The sequence below is a fragment of the Nomascus leucogenys genome, chromosome X (assembly GCF_006542625.1).
Source record: "Nomascus leucogenys isolate Asia chromosome X, Asia_NLE_v1, whole genome shotgun sequence".
NCBI lineage: Eukaryota > Metazoa > Chordata > Mammalia > Primates > Hylobatidae > Nomascus > Nomascus leucogenys.
In genome coordinates this window covers 59,498,383-59,515,558 of record NC_044406.1, presented here as the reverse complement: position 1 = coordinate 59,515,558, position 17,176 = coordinate 59,498,383, and the positions used below count along the sequence as shown (strand labels likewise).

General features: G+C 39.1%; 1 protein-coding gene across 4 annotated transcripts in view; it reads right to left on the bottom strand.

Annotated features, from left to right (window-relative positions):
- Positions 1 to 17,176, bottom strand: part of AR (androgen receptor) — a 168,249-nt gene that overhangs the window by 33,084 nt on the left and 117,989 nt on the right. For 2 of the 4 annotated variants that reach the window (XM_030807424.1, XM_030807426.1), the window contains exon 3: positions 5,242 to 5,358. In XM_030807424.1, coding sequence (XP_030663284.1) covers positions 5,242 to 5,358 — 117 coding nt within the window. Of the gene's footprint in view, positions 1 to 1,755; positions 1,815 to 5,241; positions 5,428 to 17,176 lie in introns of those variants that run through there. The other 2 variants (XM_030807425.1, XM_030807427.1) reach the window with 2 other exon arrangements.

Here is a 17,176-nt window from a genome sequence, read left to right as displayed (position 1 = left end):
AACTAGTTTTCTCAGAACACATACCAGTAAACACTGGCCTAGACCAAGGAAACTGGCTTTTGGTATGAGGGTAGGCCTCTTATACAAGCCAATTGCCTTGGTCTAAACCAGTACTTCTTCATATACGTGGGCAGTACTTGCAGGTAACAACCCAAATGGAGGCAACTAGCCCCAGGAACAAATCCTAGGTGTTTAGCAAAATTTGATGCTAGAAATTTCTCTCTAGCTGGCCTTTCTAAAATTGTCTCACTTTCTAAAATTTAAGCCCTCATCAACAAAACATTTGTGCTGCTGCCAGTTTTCTTTAAAGAAACATGCAAATAAAAAAAAATATGTCATCATGCCTGTCCCATGCTCACAGATTTTCAACTGCTTGAAGTCTAAACTACCTAGTATAATAACCAAGTTTGCTTTCCATGTGGTTTCAGCTTGCCTTTACCATTTCCCCAGCTCTGGCCATGTTAAACCAATTGCTGTTCCTCAAACCCTCAATGCATTTTGTTCATGTCTCTGTGCCTTTATTCAAACTGTACCCTTTGCCTTGGATGTCCTTTTCCTTCCATCTCACTAAACTTCTTCCAAGTGATTTCTTATTTTTCCTTTATGGCTAAGGTATATTCCTCATTACTGCCTTTCTCTTCTTGCTTAAATTTTTGAGGAAAGGAATAATATCTTATTCAGTTCTGCTTCCCCAAAATGCCTAGCAGAGTGTCTGGCACATAGTTGGTACTCAATAAATATTAGCTAAATGAATAAATAGGTGAGTAAATGGATGAAAAGATGAAAGCATGAGCTTCTTGGCTGGCTGGAAGGATGGATGGATAGATACATGGATGAATAAATGCTGTGAAGAGCCATGCCATGAATAGTAATTCAGCAGCGAAATCACTCTGTTGCATTCAGGACATGGGATCCTGAGGTAGCAATGCTGGGATGCTCTTGAACATGGGGAATGATGAGACAGCTGGCATCAGGGCTGTCTTCAACAACGGAAACTGCAAGGATGTTCATAGCGTCCATAACGACATCAGACCATGGCCATAGGCTCCTTGAGCCATCCTTTTAACTAGATAATTCATAGAGGTTGTCAAAACCTGTAGACATGTTAAGTTTTTATTCTCAGATGCAGAGTTCAGTCTCCTAGTAGGAAAGATACTTCTCAAATATGCTAGACGAATCTGTGAAGGAAATGCTGCACACCTCAGGTTCTCACATGGTCTAGGACTCCGCGTTCCTTCTCTTCTTCCAGGGTTTGGTTGCTACCTGAAATTTCTGAAAGGCCTACTACCTTCCATGGTCCAGGAGAGGAAGGAATCAACAGGGACCAACACCATTTACTAAATGCTGATAACTCAAGAGTTGCAAAACACAGAAATAAATCATGTTTGGGGAGGAATAGGAGAGAAAGTGGGAAAGAGGAAAGGGTCAGGGGAGAAGATGGCAGGAAGGGCACTTCTTTCTTTCTCATTCCATCTTGGAAACAAGGAGTGTACCCTTGGAAAGTGCGGAGAAAAATGAGAGATGGCTTTACATTTATCCTAACTATAGACTGTGAGAAAGCCACAGCTAATTCACTGGAGGGAAGGTCCTCATTTGGACTTTTTTTGTGTTTTCTGAAATGAAAAGTAGTCAAGGGATTTAAATTCTTCAAGCAATTAACAATATGTGGTTTTCAAATGCAGCCAGGAATGAATCATCTACAAAGACAGGCTTATCTCTGTTGTGGATGAGCAGCTGAGAGTCTGAAGGTAGTCTTTAAGGAAGCCATTCTGAGACTCCAACCACCCTCAAGATTCTTTCAGAAACAACAGCTGCTAGAAAAAAAAGCAAGGAACAGGTAGGTAGGCCTGGAAGCAGGAAACAAAAAGCTATATCTATTAAGTATCTCTGAGCTGAAGAGATTCCATCACCAAACAGTGAATGAAACACTATAGAGAAAGCCAGATTAGAGATATTGAGGCCTCAAGACCAAGCAGCCATCAGCTGAAGAGTGCCAGCTCCTTTAAGATAGAGACAGCCCTTCTGCCCTCCACTCCCTCAATAATCTGTCTAGTCTACTTTTAGACAGATATCTTAAGTAGGTATGAATGGAGGTAGATACAGTTACGATGTATCAAAGCACTGAAGTCTCACTATCTATACTTCTGGGAGCAGGGAACAGACAATCTAAGAAAGGGCTGAAAAACAATCCTTTCTGTGTGGCTTTTTACATAGAATCACAAAATGTTAGCACCAGAAAGGTCCTTGGTGAAGCCCACAATTCCAGTTCTATGATGGGAAAACCAAGCATCAGAGAAGAGAAGGGACTTGCCCAAGGCCACATTCCTAGTTGCCATTTTGGAATATATTATATAATTTTGATTTGAGTGATGGGAATCAGGAGATAAAATTATATGAATTCTTCTTCAAGGTAATCAATATGTCTATGCTAAATCCAAATCTGATGAAAATGGAAGTCTACTCCTTAAGGAATAGACAAGGGCCACTTTGTATTGACACTTTCTTTTCCGTTGTTTGAGTAAAGGTGTGCAGTGCATTGAATGTGTAAGTTAACAATAAACTTGGGAGGGGGTTGTGTCAGTAGGGCAGGGAACATGGAGATAAGTTCATTCAGCAAAATGGAAAGATTTGCTCTTCAAGCAGTGATTTAAGAAGGTAACCAATTGGGTTTTTACTGGCATGGTATTTGAACATAGCATATGGTTCCCTTAATTACTAAAATTAGCTTCTGAACAGGATCCTGGTGGTACTTTTTGGTTTGAGATAATCAAGAGTGTTTTCTGGCGATTCTCTGCCTGTTGGTGCTGTTACATATTATATGGCATACCAAGTTACTTAGGGTAAAAGCCATCGGGAAGTGCTGTGTTACAGACTTTCCAGCTAAATTACTAGTGACCTCAATGTCATATTAAGCCCTCATATTTGTCTAGCATTTTGCTATTTATCAAGGATGTTCACATTCATCATGTCATCTGATCCTCATTATAACTCTATGAGGATGGTATTTCTAAATCACAGACGAAGAAATTGAGGCTCAGAGGGGCACACAGTAAATAAAGGAGCTGAGCCTTTAAACTAGATCTGCCTGACTCTAAAGGCAAGGCCATTTACACAACATCAAGAATCCTGGTATCTTGTGAACACTTCCTGAAGTTTGCCAGCCTCAAGCTCTAATGCCTAGCATGGTGCTTTGTACATGGAAGACACTCAAAATATCATGGGCCTGCAACTGAAATGAAGGCCAGTCACAGCACTTCTCAGCTTGTCTTCATTGTGTTCACCAAGCCCACTCAAATTTGAGTACTATATCAATGAACCAATTTGAAAATGTACTGAACCACTGTCACCAATAAATTAATTTACAAACCTGCATCTGACTGCTATATAGTATAGTGAAATTATCTGTTATACACAGGCTGCTTTTCAAAAGTGGTTCACTGTAATCACGTCACAGGCTGCTTTATAATGGAGAATGTTGGCTGAGACATGGAATTAATGTTAAGATTTGCATCCAAATGTTATGAGGACTTTTGTTACCATTAAACTTTACCTGCATCAAAGTGGACTTGCAATTCATATCACCAGATGGCAAGCCAAGAGGTTCCCTACTTGACAGTCCCTATCTCTTATACTATACATAATTCACAGAAGGCTAAATAATTGACAGTTGAGTGTATAAGAACCCTCAACAAGGGGCTGCAACATTCATATGGAGAACATTTTCTCTTGTCAATCACTTTGTCACCCTTCCTGCCTTTGCCTCTGCACTCCCTGACCCCAGTCCTACTTCTTCTCCACTGTAGACCTCAATTGTTGGATTTTTTGGGGGTGCACCAAGCAAACCAAAACAAGGTTGAGTTTTCTCAGATATCTGAGTCTCATTTGATGTGGATGCTTGGAAAGCCACTCACAGAACATCTACCTGTGATGTTTGGGAGTACTGGATGCTTTTTGAGATGATTCTTTTGAAATTGTCTCTCATCCAGCCTGGGTCAATTCATGTGAGGTACTTTGTTCTGTTTAAATAACACTACTGCCCTGTGACGATGGGGAGGATATAGTTATCTATATGAAGATCCACACATGGCCCTGCTCCAGGATAAGAGAACTAGTTGTTGTCTATAAATGTGCACGTAGGCAGACAAGGTATTGAACACCTCACAGAAAGCCAGAGATAGACAACTGGTCTAAATTAGCCTTAAGAGGAGAGGGGAGAGGGTTGGATTCTAGGCACTTGGGTTTTCCAGGCTAATAATGAATAATTGGGCATGAGGCTACAGTTGCAGGCACTCAGAAATAGGCTTGCCTTTCTTCAAATTCCATTTCCAAATCGAAGTAGATTAATGATCTTGTTTTTCTCATGAAAGACACATTTTTTTGGAAGCAGCAGGCAGCAGTGAGGACCCTGGCATTGGGCAGATGTAAACATGAAGAGATGGGGGAGTTTGGAGAGGGAAAATAAAAGTGTCAATCAACTGATGTCAAGCCTTTCTGGAATGGTGACAACACTCATGGTAGACAGGTTTGTGGGACAGAGAGCCTTATGATAGAGGAACGCCCTTGAAAGAGTTGTATCTTCCTTCTAGCATGTTACTGTGCTACTGAAAAAAAAATGCTTTTGGAAATGATCAATAGCTTTACAAAGAAAAGGAAATTATTAAAACACCTGTTCATCTTTGGGAGAGATAGGATAGGAAATTGGCTCTGTGTGGCAGCCTAGTCACAGGCTCCAAAGAGAAGTAGCTTCTCATTCGAGGTGGCCGGCCCTACAACATAGGCAGCAGTTAGCTGAGGGATATTCCCAGGTGTTCAGGATCAGCCTGTGCCTGGGTCGTCCTGCGCCTATGCCTGGGTCATCCTGCACCTCTGACTGTTCTGGATTTCTTAGTTCTCTCATCCTAGCTACCATTGAACAACATCAGGCAGGTATCATTAAGTCCCCTGGGGGCTCTGCCCAGTCAGATGCATCCTCACTCACCCTCTGTTGGCTCCTGATCCCTGCTTCACACCGCCTGCTGTAATGCTGAGCCCCGGAATGGGGATTGGTATAGGTAAGGATTAAAAAAAAGGCACCAGCTGGCTGATGGCCACGTTGGCTATGAAAGGGTCAGCCTGTGTCTAGAGCATGGCTTGTCCCCTTGGAAGCATCAAAGAAGAAAGTCTAGTTTAAAGAGAGACTAGAAAATGAGGGAGGAAAGGGGGAGAGAGGAAGGAGGAGGAAGAGAAAGAAAAGTATCTTACCTCCCAGAGTCATCCCTGCTTCATAACATTTCCGAAGACGACAAGATGGACAATTTTTCCTTCGGAATTTATCAATAGTGCAATCATTTCTGCTGGCACACAGGTACTTCTGTTTCCCTGGGAGAACAAATACAAAAGTTGATAGACCTGTTAATGAGTTTCCAGAGTCTCTTTCTTCGGGTATTTCTAGAACAGAAAAGATATGAAATTATATCCTACCACATGAAAAAAAGTGGACAGAGTATGGCACCAAACAATTTGATCATACAGAACCTAAATATTAAAACAGTTTAATTTGGCACTATATTGTTTGATTTCCATTGGTGTTTTTCTAGGGATGAACAATTCAGATCCTGATGATATCTCCATTATTAGGACTACTCAATGGTTTTTAAAATAAGATGCTCTACTTTTACCAAAAGCTAGAAATGCCCATGAGAAAATGATCCATTGTGGAACTTGTCACCCCTTTAGCATGGCGTAGAAGAGATTTGAACTCAGTCAATGTTTCTTCCTATTGATACCTGTAATCATGCATAGAATTACACTCGAGCTAATAAGATGTTTATTTTTCATAATATTAGTACAGGAAAACTTCTACAAAAGATAACTCTATGGGATTTCTAACTGTTTTTAGATTGCTGGTGATCGTACCCCCAGTCTTGCAGGTTATAAAAATCAGAGCTAAAGCCCACTCTATGTAGTGAATCACAGCAAGTAAAAGGAAGTTCGATGAAGCCAACAGAGTAACAAAGATCACTGTCATGCACACCTGGAGTTGTCACAGATACACAGAAGTGCACACACATACACATGCTCAGACCTAGAGATCCTCAGAATTACAGCTGCTCAAACATATTTTGCTCAATACTTTGCTCCTTTATGCTGGCACAATCCTGGCACACAGCAGGCTCTCAATAAACGTGGATTGACTGACTAAACATGTAAATACAGCAGGTGGATGCACAGACACACAGAGTCACCAGCAGGAATAGGCAAAAATACATCCTTGGCTGCTCTGAAACACGCAGAACTTCTCATGCTTACAACCCTGCTCTAGCTTCAGCTTCTGCATCCCTTCACTCCTTTCTGTCTCTAAGTCCCTGGTATTTTTTCCTCAAATTTATTGCTGTGCTTTGACTTACTGGATAGACTGGGATTTTAGGGAAGCTTCTTTAAGCAGAGGAAGAATGCTTGTGGTCGGAAAAAGAAAGAGAAACTAAAGAGTGATTGATATTTGAGAGTAGAAAAAAAAAAACAACTAAAAACATAAATTTAACCATACATCAGCTTTTGTCTTCCTTTACTAAGCCTAAAAAGTGAAGATTAGGCACAGAAATACATCTATTATAATAGGCTATTTTATGTAGTAGGTTCAGTAGTAACCAGGTCAGCAAAGAACTTCTTTTACTTAAAGTGCTACTTGCAAGAACATAAGATTAGTTTTATTGCAGTAAAGGATCCTTTTTCCTTTCCTCCTTTTTAACGTTTTATTTCCTTCCTTTTTTTCCTTTAATTTTCCTCCCTTCCTTCCTTCCTTCCTTCCTTTCTCCCTTTATGAAAAGATTCCAAAATGCTTGGCTTGAAGGAACTGTTAAAAATCATAACAGTACAACTCTTATTCCAAGGAGGAGTTCCAGGGAAGTGACTTACCTGAAGAAGCACACTGAATCAGAGGCCCCCAAAGGAAGAAAACTACTATTTATTGGGTGCCTACTATGAACCAGGCCTGTGTTAGGGGTTTTTAACATATGAGAAAACAAAGGTCTCTAAGCCAGGGCTCTTTCTAGCATACCACAGGATTTTATTTGCATAAATAGAACACATAATTTGCTAACAGCTTTTTTTCTGTTGCAAACTGAGGACTACGATATGTGCACAGAAAGGACGGTGCTACGAGTGCTGTTCAGCCTTTGAGTGTTAGCTCCTCAAAAATAGATCTTGTATCCAATTCTAGTGCGTTCAATTCCAATGTTGTAGCTGTTCTAGAACTGGTACACTCCCACAGTATTAGTACTGCTGCAATCCTCAAGACCAGCTTGTTACACTGATTACTGAAACAAGCTTAGTTTAGAAAGTGCGTGACTTCTTTGAGAAATCTCGTCTTCCCCAGGAAAATACTTTCCTGGACCCCAGTTTGTCAAGAAATAGTTGCACAGTCAGTGGAATATGGCTCCCAGAATAGTTCTAGATTGCCCTTCTGAAAGAAAATCACTCTGTGAATGAGAGAGATTATAGTGGAAAAGCATGAATTTTTTTTTTTCAATTTGGAACTCAGATAATTTCCTTAGCATAGTTCACACCTTTTCTCTGGGTACCTCTTGGTCTAAAACAAGGCGACCTAAAACATAGATATTCTTTACAATTTACTCAGGAGTAAGTGCAAAAGCCCAGTACAACCAAAGCCATGACATATTAATTTAACGTTTACTGATAATCTATTTTGTGCCAGGCCCTGCATTGGGTATTGAGGTTACAGAGGAAAATCTCTAATGAACAAAAATATACAAGTCCCAGATAAGAGAAAGAGCAGTGGGCTGGAAGCCCCAACATCTGAATCCCTATTCAGCCTTATCACTAACTCACTATATGACCTTGGACAAGTCCTTTTGCCTCTCTGGGCCCCATTGATTACATGAGATAGATTAGACTGGAAAGTCATTAAAATCTTTTCCAGCTCTAAGAATCTTGAAGGACATCTGGATTTCTTCTGCAATGTATTTACAGTTTTTTCTTTTAATGTAAAGGACTTAAGTATTACTGGTAAGCAAGAAACTATCCAAAATAATAGTCTCTTGTCCCTGTATTCTGTCTTTTTAGGATAGTAACTTATTGCAACATTGTCTCTTACATCTAGAATCATTTAGTCTCTTATCTTTGTTTTCTAAAGCTCTCCCAAAACTCAAGTTGGTTAATATTGCCTTAGAAAGGCACTGATGTTGCCAGTCACATGCAACATAGGCATAAACATGCTAATGTACATGTGTGTATCCATGTATGTGTGAGTGCATAGGTGTTTGAGTGAGTGTGACTGAATAATTAACACAGGGAATACAACACCCACACACTGGATTTTGGAATTATCTGTGCATATGTGGGTGATCACATAAAGCATAAAACACACCAAAACATACAAATAGGTACACATGACACGTGTTCCTTCAAAGCAGAATGAGGAATTTAATGTTTGAAATGACACTTAATAGTGACAGAAGTGGTTGAGGATTGCAAAGATGGATATGAAAGGAATCTTTTTTTCTGTAAGTCCTAAAAATAAGACCTTATTTATCTGTACAATTTGGTTTAAGGACAAAGATAAGGGATGGAACAGGCAATCTCTCAAGACTGCTTCCAAGTCATTTCTCCTATCTGAATTATCACTTCCCCAAATGATGGTAGAGCCAAGGTACAATCATTGGGCTGCTATTATTTCTTTCTTATTTATTCAATTTCTCAAAATATATGGATGAGGCTATCAGAGTTCTTAACAGTAACAATAATCACTCTCATTTGATTAGTTTACAAAGTTTAATAATAATCTGCAAGGCCAGGTGCAGTGGCTCACTCCTGTAATCCCAGCACTTTGGAAGGCCAAGGTGGAAATATCGCTTGAGCACAGGAGTCTGAGACCAGCCTGGGCAACATAGTGAGACTCTGTCTCTATAAAAAAATGAAGAGAAAATTAGCTAGGTGTGGTGGTGTGTGCCTGTACTCCCAGCTACTCAGGAGGCTGAGGGGCTAGGATCCTTTGTGCCTGGGAGGTCGTGGCTGAAGTAAGCTGTGATTGTGGTACTGCACTCCAGCCTGGGTGACAGAGTGAGACCTTGTCTCAAAATAATAATTAAATAATAATAATAATCTGTGCAAAGTAAGTATAACAGGGATCATTATATACTTCATTCTATGATGAAGAAAATGAGGCTCATTAATATGAAATTGGCTAGGACTTCCAGTACTATGTTAAACAGAAGTGGTGAGAGTGAGCATCCTTATCTCATTCCTGGTCATTGAATATAAGGTTAGCTGTGGGCCTGATACAGCCTTTATTGTGTTGAGAAACATTCCTTCTAATACCCAATTTCTTGAAAGATTTTATCATAAAATGATGTTGAATTTTGTCAAATTATTTTTCTGCATCTATTGAGATGATCATATACTTTTTGTCCTTCATTTTGTTAATATTATTGATTTGCATATGTTGAACCATCCTTGCATTCTAGAAACAATACTAGTCTTTATCACATCCTTGGTTTGTTGCAAATCACAGTCCATAAGGTTACGAATCCCAGATTAGTCGGAAAGAATTTTTTTTTTTTTTGGGACTCTAATTCTCTTTCTTTTTTTTTTTTTATTATACTTTAGGTTTTAGGGTACATGTGCACAATGTGCAGGTTTGTTACATATGTATCCATGTGCCATGTTGATTTCCTGCACCCATTTACTCGTCATTTAGCATTAGGTATATCTCCTAATGCTGTCCCTCCCCCCTCCCCCCACCCCACAACAGTCCCTGGAGTGTGATGTTCCCCTTCCTGTGTCCATGAGTTCTCATTGTTCAATTCCCACCTATGAGTGAGAACATGCGGTATTTGGTTTTTTGTCGTTGCAATAGTTTACTGAGAATGATGTTTTCCAGTTTCATCCATGTCCCTACAAAGGACATGAACTCATCATTTTTTATGGCTGCATAGTATTCCATGGTGTATATGTGCCACATTTTCTTAATCCAGTCTATTGTTGTTGGACATTTGGGTTGGTTCCAAGTCTTTGCTATTGTGAATAGTGCCGCAATAAACATATGTGTGCATGTGTCTTTTTAAAGACTTTTTGGTTGTATCACATCCATTCCTCCATACAAGGCTTGAATCCTCTCTGTAGCATCCCTGCAAAGTATTGCCCCATCTTTTCTTGAATACAGCCCATTTTATCTCTGGACTGTGTTATATGTCCTTTCCTTCCAGGAAACTCACTGTTTCCTTTTAGCTCTAACCCATTGGGCCTAATTAGAAACACAGAATCATTGGGCCATAAAGAATCTTAAAATGCCCAATGTGATGCCTGACACTTCACTTATGAAAATGGGCACAAAGTATTGCAATTACATGCCCCAAGCCACAGCAAGTTGGTGTTAGTGCCAGCATAAAAATCTGGAAAGTGGATCCAAAGGAAATATGGTGTGGGTGATTATAGTCTGAAGACAAAGCCTTCTGAGTGTGGTAGAAATCTTTTCTCTTTGTCTAGGAAGCATATGGCCTTGTGGATCCCTTCTCTGTATTCAAGCGACAGAAGAAGTGGGTAAATGGGATCCAGTCCTGCTGTAAGGTGGTTCTAGAAGGTCCTCTATAACCTAAAGAGACTGAAAAATTAACACAGGGAATACAACTTCCTAGGCAGCTCCCCCTCCTCAGATACTACAAACATTATACCCAGTTGTTTGACACTGTTAATTTCCAATAGCAAAGTTGTATCCACAGTCTATAATGAAGGGCTCACTAAAAGTCATTGTGAAATGACTGACAAAATACAAAAATCTTCTCATGTTGAAGTAGGTAAGGCCATACTCTAGAGCTGCAAAGAAATCACTCATTTAAATGAATAATAACTGTCTTATTAGAAAAATCTTAAACCCTTGACTACCTAAATAGTCATAAAATGGGCTGGCATGAGGTCCACTGCATGCCAGCTGGCTCTGAAATTCTTGACTGTCTGATGTTGCTCTGTGTCTTTCTTCATAGTCCTATTCTTTCATCATAAAACTTAAGTATGATTCAAAGGCCATGAGACAGCTTTCAAGTTTGTTTCTCTGTAGGCTTCCTTCCTATTTCTGTTGTTTTCTGTCATTCCCATTGGTGCTGCCATGCAGTATGGCTTGGGGTTAGTGTCTGATTACGATTCTTTTAATTTGTCCATTCTGAAAAATCCTGTTTGGAACAGAGGAGGTAAGGCAGAGAAGTTACCCACTATTAGTGGCATCACATTATGCAAACAAAGAAAGGGTTGAGTCATCATCTTCATTGTTAACCTATAGAGAAGCCTGAATAATGTAGTATTTCTCACACTTTATATATACAGTGTTAATGCAGGACCTATATGAACAAAACAAAAAACTTCATGGTGGTATTTAAGGAAAGACCTGAATTAAATGCAAAGTTGTACCATATTCTTGGCTAAGAAGAAGCAGTATTTCAAGGATTTCAGTTCTTCCCCAATGAAATCTAAAAATTTAAAACAACTCAAACAAAATCTGACAAAATAATCCCAAAATTTACCTGAAGGAATAAAACATGAGACAATACCAAGATACTTGTGAAAAATAAGAGTAATAAGACATTCCCTGCCGTACATTTAAAGTATCTGAAGGCATAATGATTACAACAGTTTGATACTGGCTCCAGCTTAGGTTGATCAGTGGAAGAGATCAGAAAAGCCAAAACCAGACACAGTATATGAAATATGCCATTCCAATTCAGTGAAGAAAGGATGAATTATTCACTAAATAATGTCAGAACAACTAGTGAATCATTTGGAGAAGAAAATAAAGTTAAATTACTAGTTAAAATCAAAATGAATTCCAAATAGATTAAATCTGTCAATTTAAAAAAGGAAATCATGTAAGTACTATTAGACAATACAGAGGAAAATTTCAAAATTTTTAAAGATAGAAAAGGGCATCTTAAGTTATTGACAATGAAGAAAACATAAGTGGAGACAAACTTGATAAATTTCATTAGAAAGCATTTATAATTTCTTATGTGAAATAAACACCATTACAAAACTCAGAGACAAACCATAAACTAAGAATAATTATTAACATCAAGTATGTAAAACCAATGGTCAATATATTTGATATATAAAAATAAACAGCACAATAGAAAAATGGGCAACAGACAGGAAGAAGCAATTAGAAGTACAAATGACCAATAAGCATATGAAGATTATTTAATTTAGCCAGAAATCACAGAAATACAAATTAAATATCATTGTCCCAAGCCAAATCGGTACAGATTAAATACTATGTGTTGGTGAAGAGGTATTTATGGTAGGAATATAAATACTTTAGAGAGAAATTTTGCCTTACATTTGGAAAAAAATTGGAAATGTGTATAAACTTCTAGGAATTCCACTTCTAGGGATGTGTTATAAGAAAATAATACAATAAGCACAAGATAGAAGTTTATTGTAGCATCATTTAAATAGAAAAAGTTGGAAACATTTGAATGTCTAACATTAGGGGAATGATTAAATGAATTATTTCATATTCTTGCAAAGGAATGTTTTGCAGTTATTAATGATGACTGCAATGTCTTTTTTCTTTTCACTTGGAAGTATATTCACAATATATTGGTTTGTTGAAATAATAACAAAAATGAAGTTACCAAATAATATACTTGGTTACATATCACTTTAATACTTAATACTTTAATACTTAAGGCCTTAGAGCTCATCTAAATCAAGTTTTTAAATTTTTAAATTGACAAATAATAATTGTATATATTTATGGGGTACAGTGGGATGTTTTGATATACGTATGCATTCTAGAAAGATTAAATCAAGCAAATTAACATAGCCATCACCTTGCCTACTTATAATTTTTTGTGGTTAGAATATTTAAAATCTACTCTTTTAGCAATACTGAGACATATAATACATTATTATTAACTATGGTCACCATGCTGTGCAATAGTTCAATATAACTTATTCCTTCTATATAACTGACACATTGTACCCTTTTGTTATCTCTCTTTTCCTAGCTCACTCAACTGCCTCCCAGCCCTGGTAATCACCATTCTACTCTCTGCTTCTATGAGTTTGACTTTTTTCAGCATTATTCACAATAGCCAACATCTGGAAGCAAACTAAGTGTCCATGGATGGATAAGTGGATAAAGAAAATGTGGTGTAATGGACACAAAGAGGGGAACAATAGACACCAGGGCCTACTTGAGGTTGTAGGGTGGGAGAAGGGAGAGGATCAGAAAAAAATCAATTAGGTGCTATACTTATTACCTGGGTGATGAAATAATCTGTACAAGAAACCTCTCTGACATGCAGTTTACCTATATATCAAACATGCACATGAACTCCTGAACCTAAAATGAAAGTTACAAAAGAGAAAATGTGGTGTGCATACACAATGGAATACTATATAGCCTTTAATGAAAAGAAAAGTCTGTCATTTGCAGCAACATAGATGATGCTGGAGGACATTATGCTAAGTGAAATAAGCCAGGCATAGAAAGACAAATACTGACTGCATGATCTCACTTATATGTGCAATCTTTCAAAATCAAACTAGTTGAGTTTTTTATAGTAAACTGTTTTACGAATAAAACATTACATAGAAACTCTGTATATAAATCAGATAAAATTAAACCTAATCTGCCTGGGGTTGGCATAGGAAACTTGGAACTTCTCTTGCCAGGCCACTCTTTTTCTCCTCTTCTATGCAGGCTTAGCCTTGTGGTTTGCCTTAGCGAAACTCTGCAGGAGCCCCCCACCCCAGGGCTTTGTGGAACATTTTAGAGACCTACTGATTTAATCCAATCTTCATACCCCCTTATTTTACAGATTGAGAAACTGAAACTCAGAGAATTTGCTTGAAGGTCACACCATGAATCAGTGTCAAAACAGGGACAAGAATCCAGGTGTCCTCATTCCCAGTCCAGAAGTCCAGTGCTTTTCTCACATGAGATAACAGATGCAAAAATATCATATAAACTGTAAAGCACTATACAGATCTTATATATTATTATTATTTAAGAAAAACTAGGAGTCTTTTTGAATGTCAGAATAGGCGAGAACCTCTATGGAGATCATCTAATCCAACAATCTCATTTTACAGATAGGAAAGTGTGAGACCCACAGAGCAGAACAGACCTGACCCAGATTACACAATGAGTCAATAACAGAGATGGAATCAAAACTCAGGTGTCCTGCCCACTATATTCTCAGTATTTTCTGCACATTTGCTTTGTTAGTTTGAAATCATTTCCATATTTATTATCTCTGCATGATCAGAAGATACAGACCATTCCTCTCGATTTATGAGAGGCTATATTCACACTCAATCCTTCTTCCCCTAGCCTCTGTCTATTCTGCAATCTTTCCATTCTGTTATTACCATGTAAAGATATTCAGTAGTGTACGAAATGTTATAGGTCACTATAAATGGAAAGAGTGGTTATCTCCCTCATTTGTTTGTGCAAGAGATAAGGGTATGGTGCATTCTTTTTTGTAGTCTCACTGTCTGGCTACAATATACCTCAATTCTGAATATACCTTATTTGAATGAATGATTGATTAATTTATCTTTCAATATGTTGTTGGCCAATAGAGCTCTCTGTAACATGCTTCTTAAAGAAGCAGCCCAGGGCCTGGAAGATCATGTGATTTTAACATTTTCTTAAAGAATAGTAGTAGCTGTATGGAATAAAAAGAATCAACAGAGTATCCTATTTTGCAAACCCTAAGTCTCTCTCTCTTTCTTTTTCATAATGGCTGTTTGGAATCCTGGTTCCCCTTCAGTCTTAGTGAGTTTGGTGAGGCCACTCTGTGGAATGCTGGCTTGGAGTCCCTTAGATAATGAATGGAATGGGTCAAGGGAGGCCAGAGGACAAAGTTTGCTATCACCTCCTTGTCTGCCCACCTCTGCCAGTACTATCCTTGGCAGCTTGGGCATCAAGAAAAAAACAAAGAAAAAGACCTTATAACAATTTCAGAGAGTCCACATGTCAGCCAGGCAGGAATGTTCATCCATGAATTCAAAGCAAGCATATTAAAGACAAAGGAGACACCCTCACTGCAGAAAACAAATAAAGTTTTAAGGGTGATGGGATTGGAAAAGCCCAGATATTTATAACTTACAACAAATAAATTCATTCCAATAATATCACCTCTCTTCCTCAAGTTGCGTACAGCAACTTTGGAAACTGCCTTGTTGCCAAATGCCAGATCCAAATCCTGTCTGCTGGGGATTAAGAACATTAGACAATGAAACAAGGGCTTGCTCTTGGAGCAAGTTTTACTTTTGCCATAAACCCTGCACAGGCTTTTAGTAACCTTGCAAACTAAAACCCAAAAATAAGCTGTTATGGGAAGGCACACCCCATGGTATTTCTTGGCCATTTTCTGATTACTAATCACTTGTTGGGAGACAATAATTATCTCTATAAGCAAAATTATATATTTGTCTATTTCTGCATCATGCAAAAGTGATTGGAAATATTGTCATTGAATTTGGAGGTTATCTCTGCAACAGACTATTTTTGGTGGTGATATACAAAATTCACTTTGAGAAACTCTGGTAGGTACTCCAAAGAGGTAATCATTCCAATGTTACTGCAGACTGGAGGACATGTGCCTTATGTATTAATAAGCTGTACACAAAGAAAACAGTGGAGTGATTTGCAAGTAAAGCTGTTTCTCCTATAGGCAACTCTTTGCAGGGGTGCTCAGAGGCAAATAATAATTTATTTAAAAATAGACATGGTTGTCCTTTACAATGGTAAGGAGACTCCTAGAAACTAGAAAATAATACTCATGTGATATTTTGTCATTTTCTATAGTGTTTTCAAAAGCATTATCACCTTTGATCTTTTTAGCCACTATATTATTTCTCTTTTACAGATGAAGCAACTGAGGCTTACAAGGGTCAAATGAATTTCTTAAGGCTCAAAGCTAAGACATGGATTTTCTGATTCCAAGCACCCTTTCCTTCTACCTCCATCCTAACTGCTTTGAAATTTCTAGTACTAGGGAAGAGGTGGAGCAAGATGGCCAAAGATAAGCCTCCAGCAATTGTCCCCCACAACCACCTGCAGGCACAACAAATTGAACAGTGATCCACACAAAAAAGGACCTTCATAAGAACCAAAAATCAGGTGAGCAATCACAGTAACTGGTTTTAATATCACACCAAGGAAAGAGAAGCACTGAAAAGGGTAGGAAAGACATTCTTGAATTGCCTACAACATCCCTCCCCCAGCCCCCAGCAGCACCCACATGGTGTTCAGAGCAGGCTTGGGAGAGGAAGATTGCAGTGACTGTGGGACTTGCATTGGATCAATGTTGCCCTGTCACAGCAGAAGGCAACATGGAACAGAACTCAGCCAGTGCCCACAGAAGGAGCACTTAGACCAGACCTAATCAGAGGCAAATTGCCCATCTCAGCAGTCAGAAACTAAATTCTGGCAAGCCCTGTCACTGTGGGCTAAAGTGCTCTGGGGTCTCAAATAAACTTGAAAGGCAGTCTAAGCCACAAGAATTGCAATTCTTGGTCAAATCCTGGTGTGTTAGGCTCAGAGCCAGTGGACTTGGGGAACATGCGACCTAGTGAGACACCAGCTGGGGTGACCAAGAGAATGCTTGTGCCACCCCTCCTCCAATCCCAGGCAATGCAGCTCCCAACTCCAGGGCGGACTCATTCCTTCTGCTTGAAGACAGGAGAGAGGAGAGTAAAGAGGACTTGGTCTTGCAATTTGGATACTACATCAGCCACAGTAGAACAGGGCACCAGGCAGAGTCCTGAGGTCACCATGCCAGGCCCTAGCTCCCAAATGATATTTCTAGATACACACTGGGCCAGAAAGAAACCGGCTGCCTTGAAGGGAAGGAACCAGTACTGGCAGGATTCATCTCCTGCTGACTAAAGAGCCCTTGGGCCCTGAATAATCAGTGTGGTAGCCAGGCAGTACTTGCCAGGAGTTTTGAGTGAGACTCAGAGCTGTTCTTGCTTCAAGAGTGACCCAGCATATTCCCAGCTGTGGTGGCTATAGGGAGAGTCTCTGTAAAGGAGAAGGAAGAATAAAGAGGACTTTGTCTTGCAGCTTGGGTACTGGTTCTGCCACAGTGGGGGTAGAGCACCAAATGGGCTCTTGGGGAACCTGATTCCAGGCCTTGGCTCTTGGATAGTATTTCCGGACCTGCCCTGGGCCATA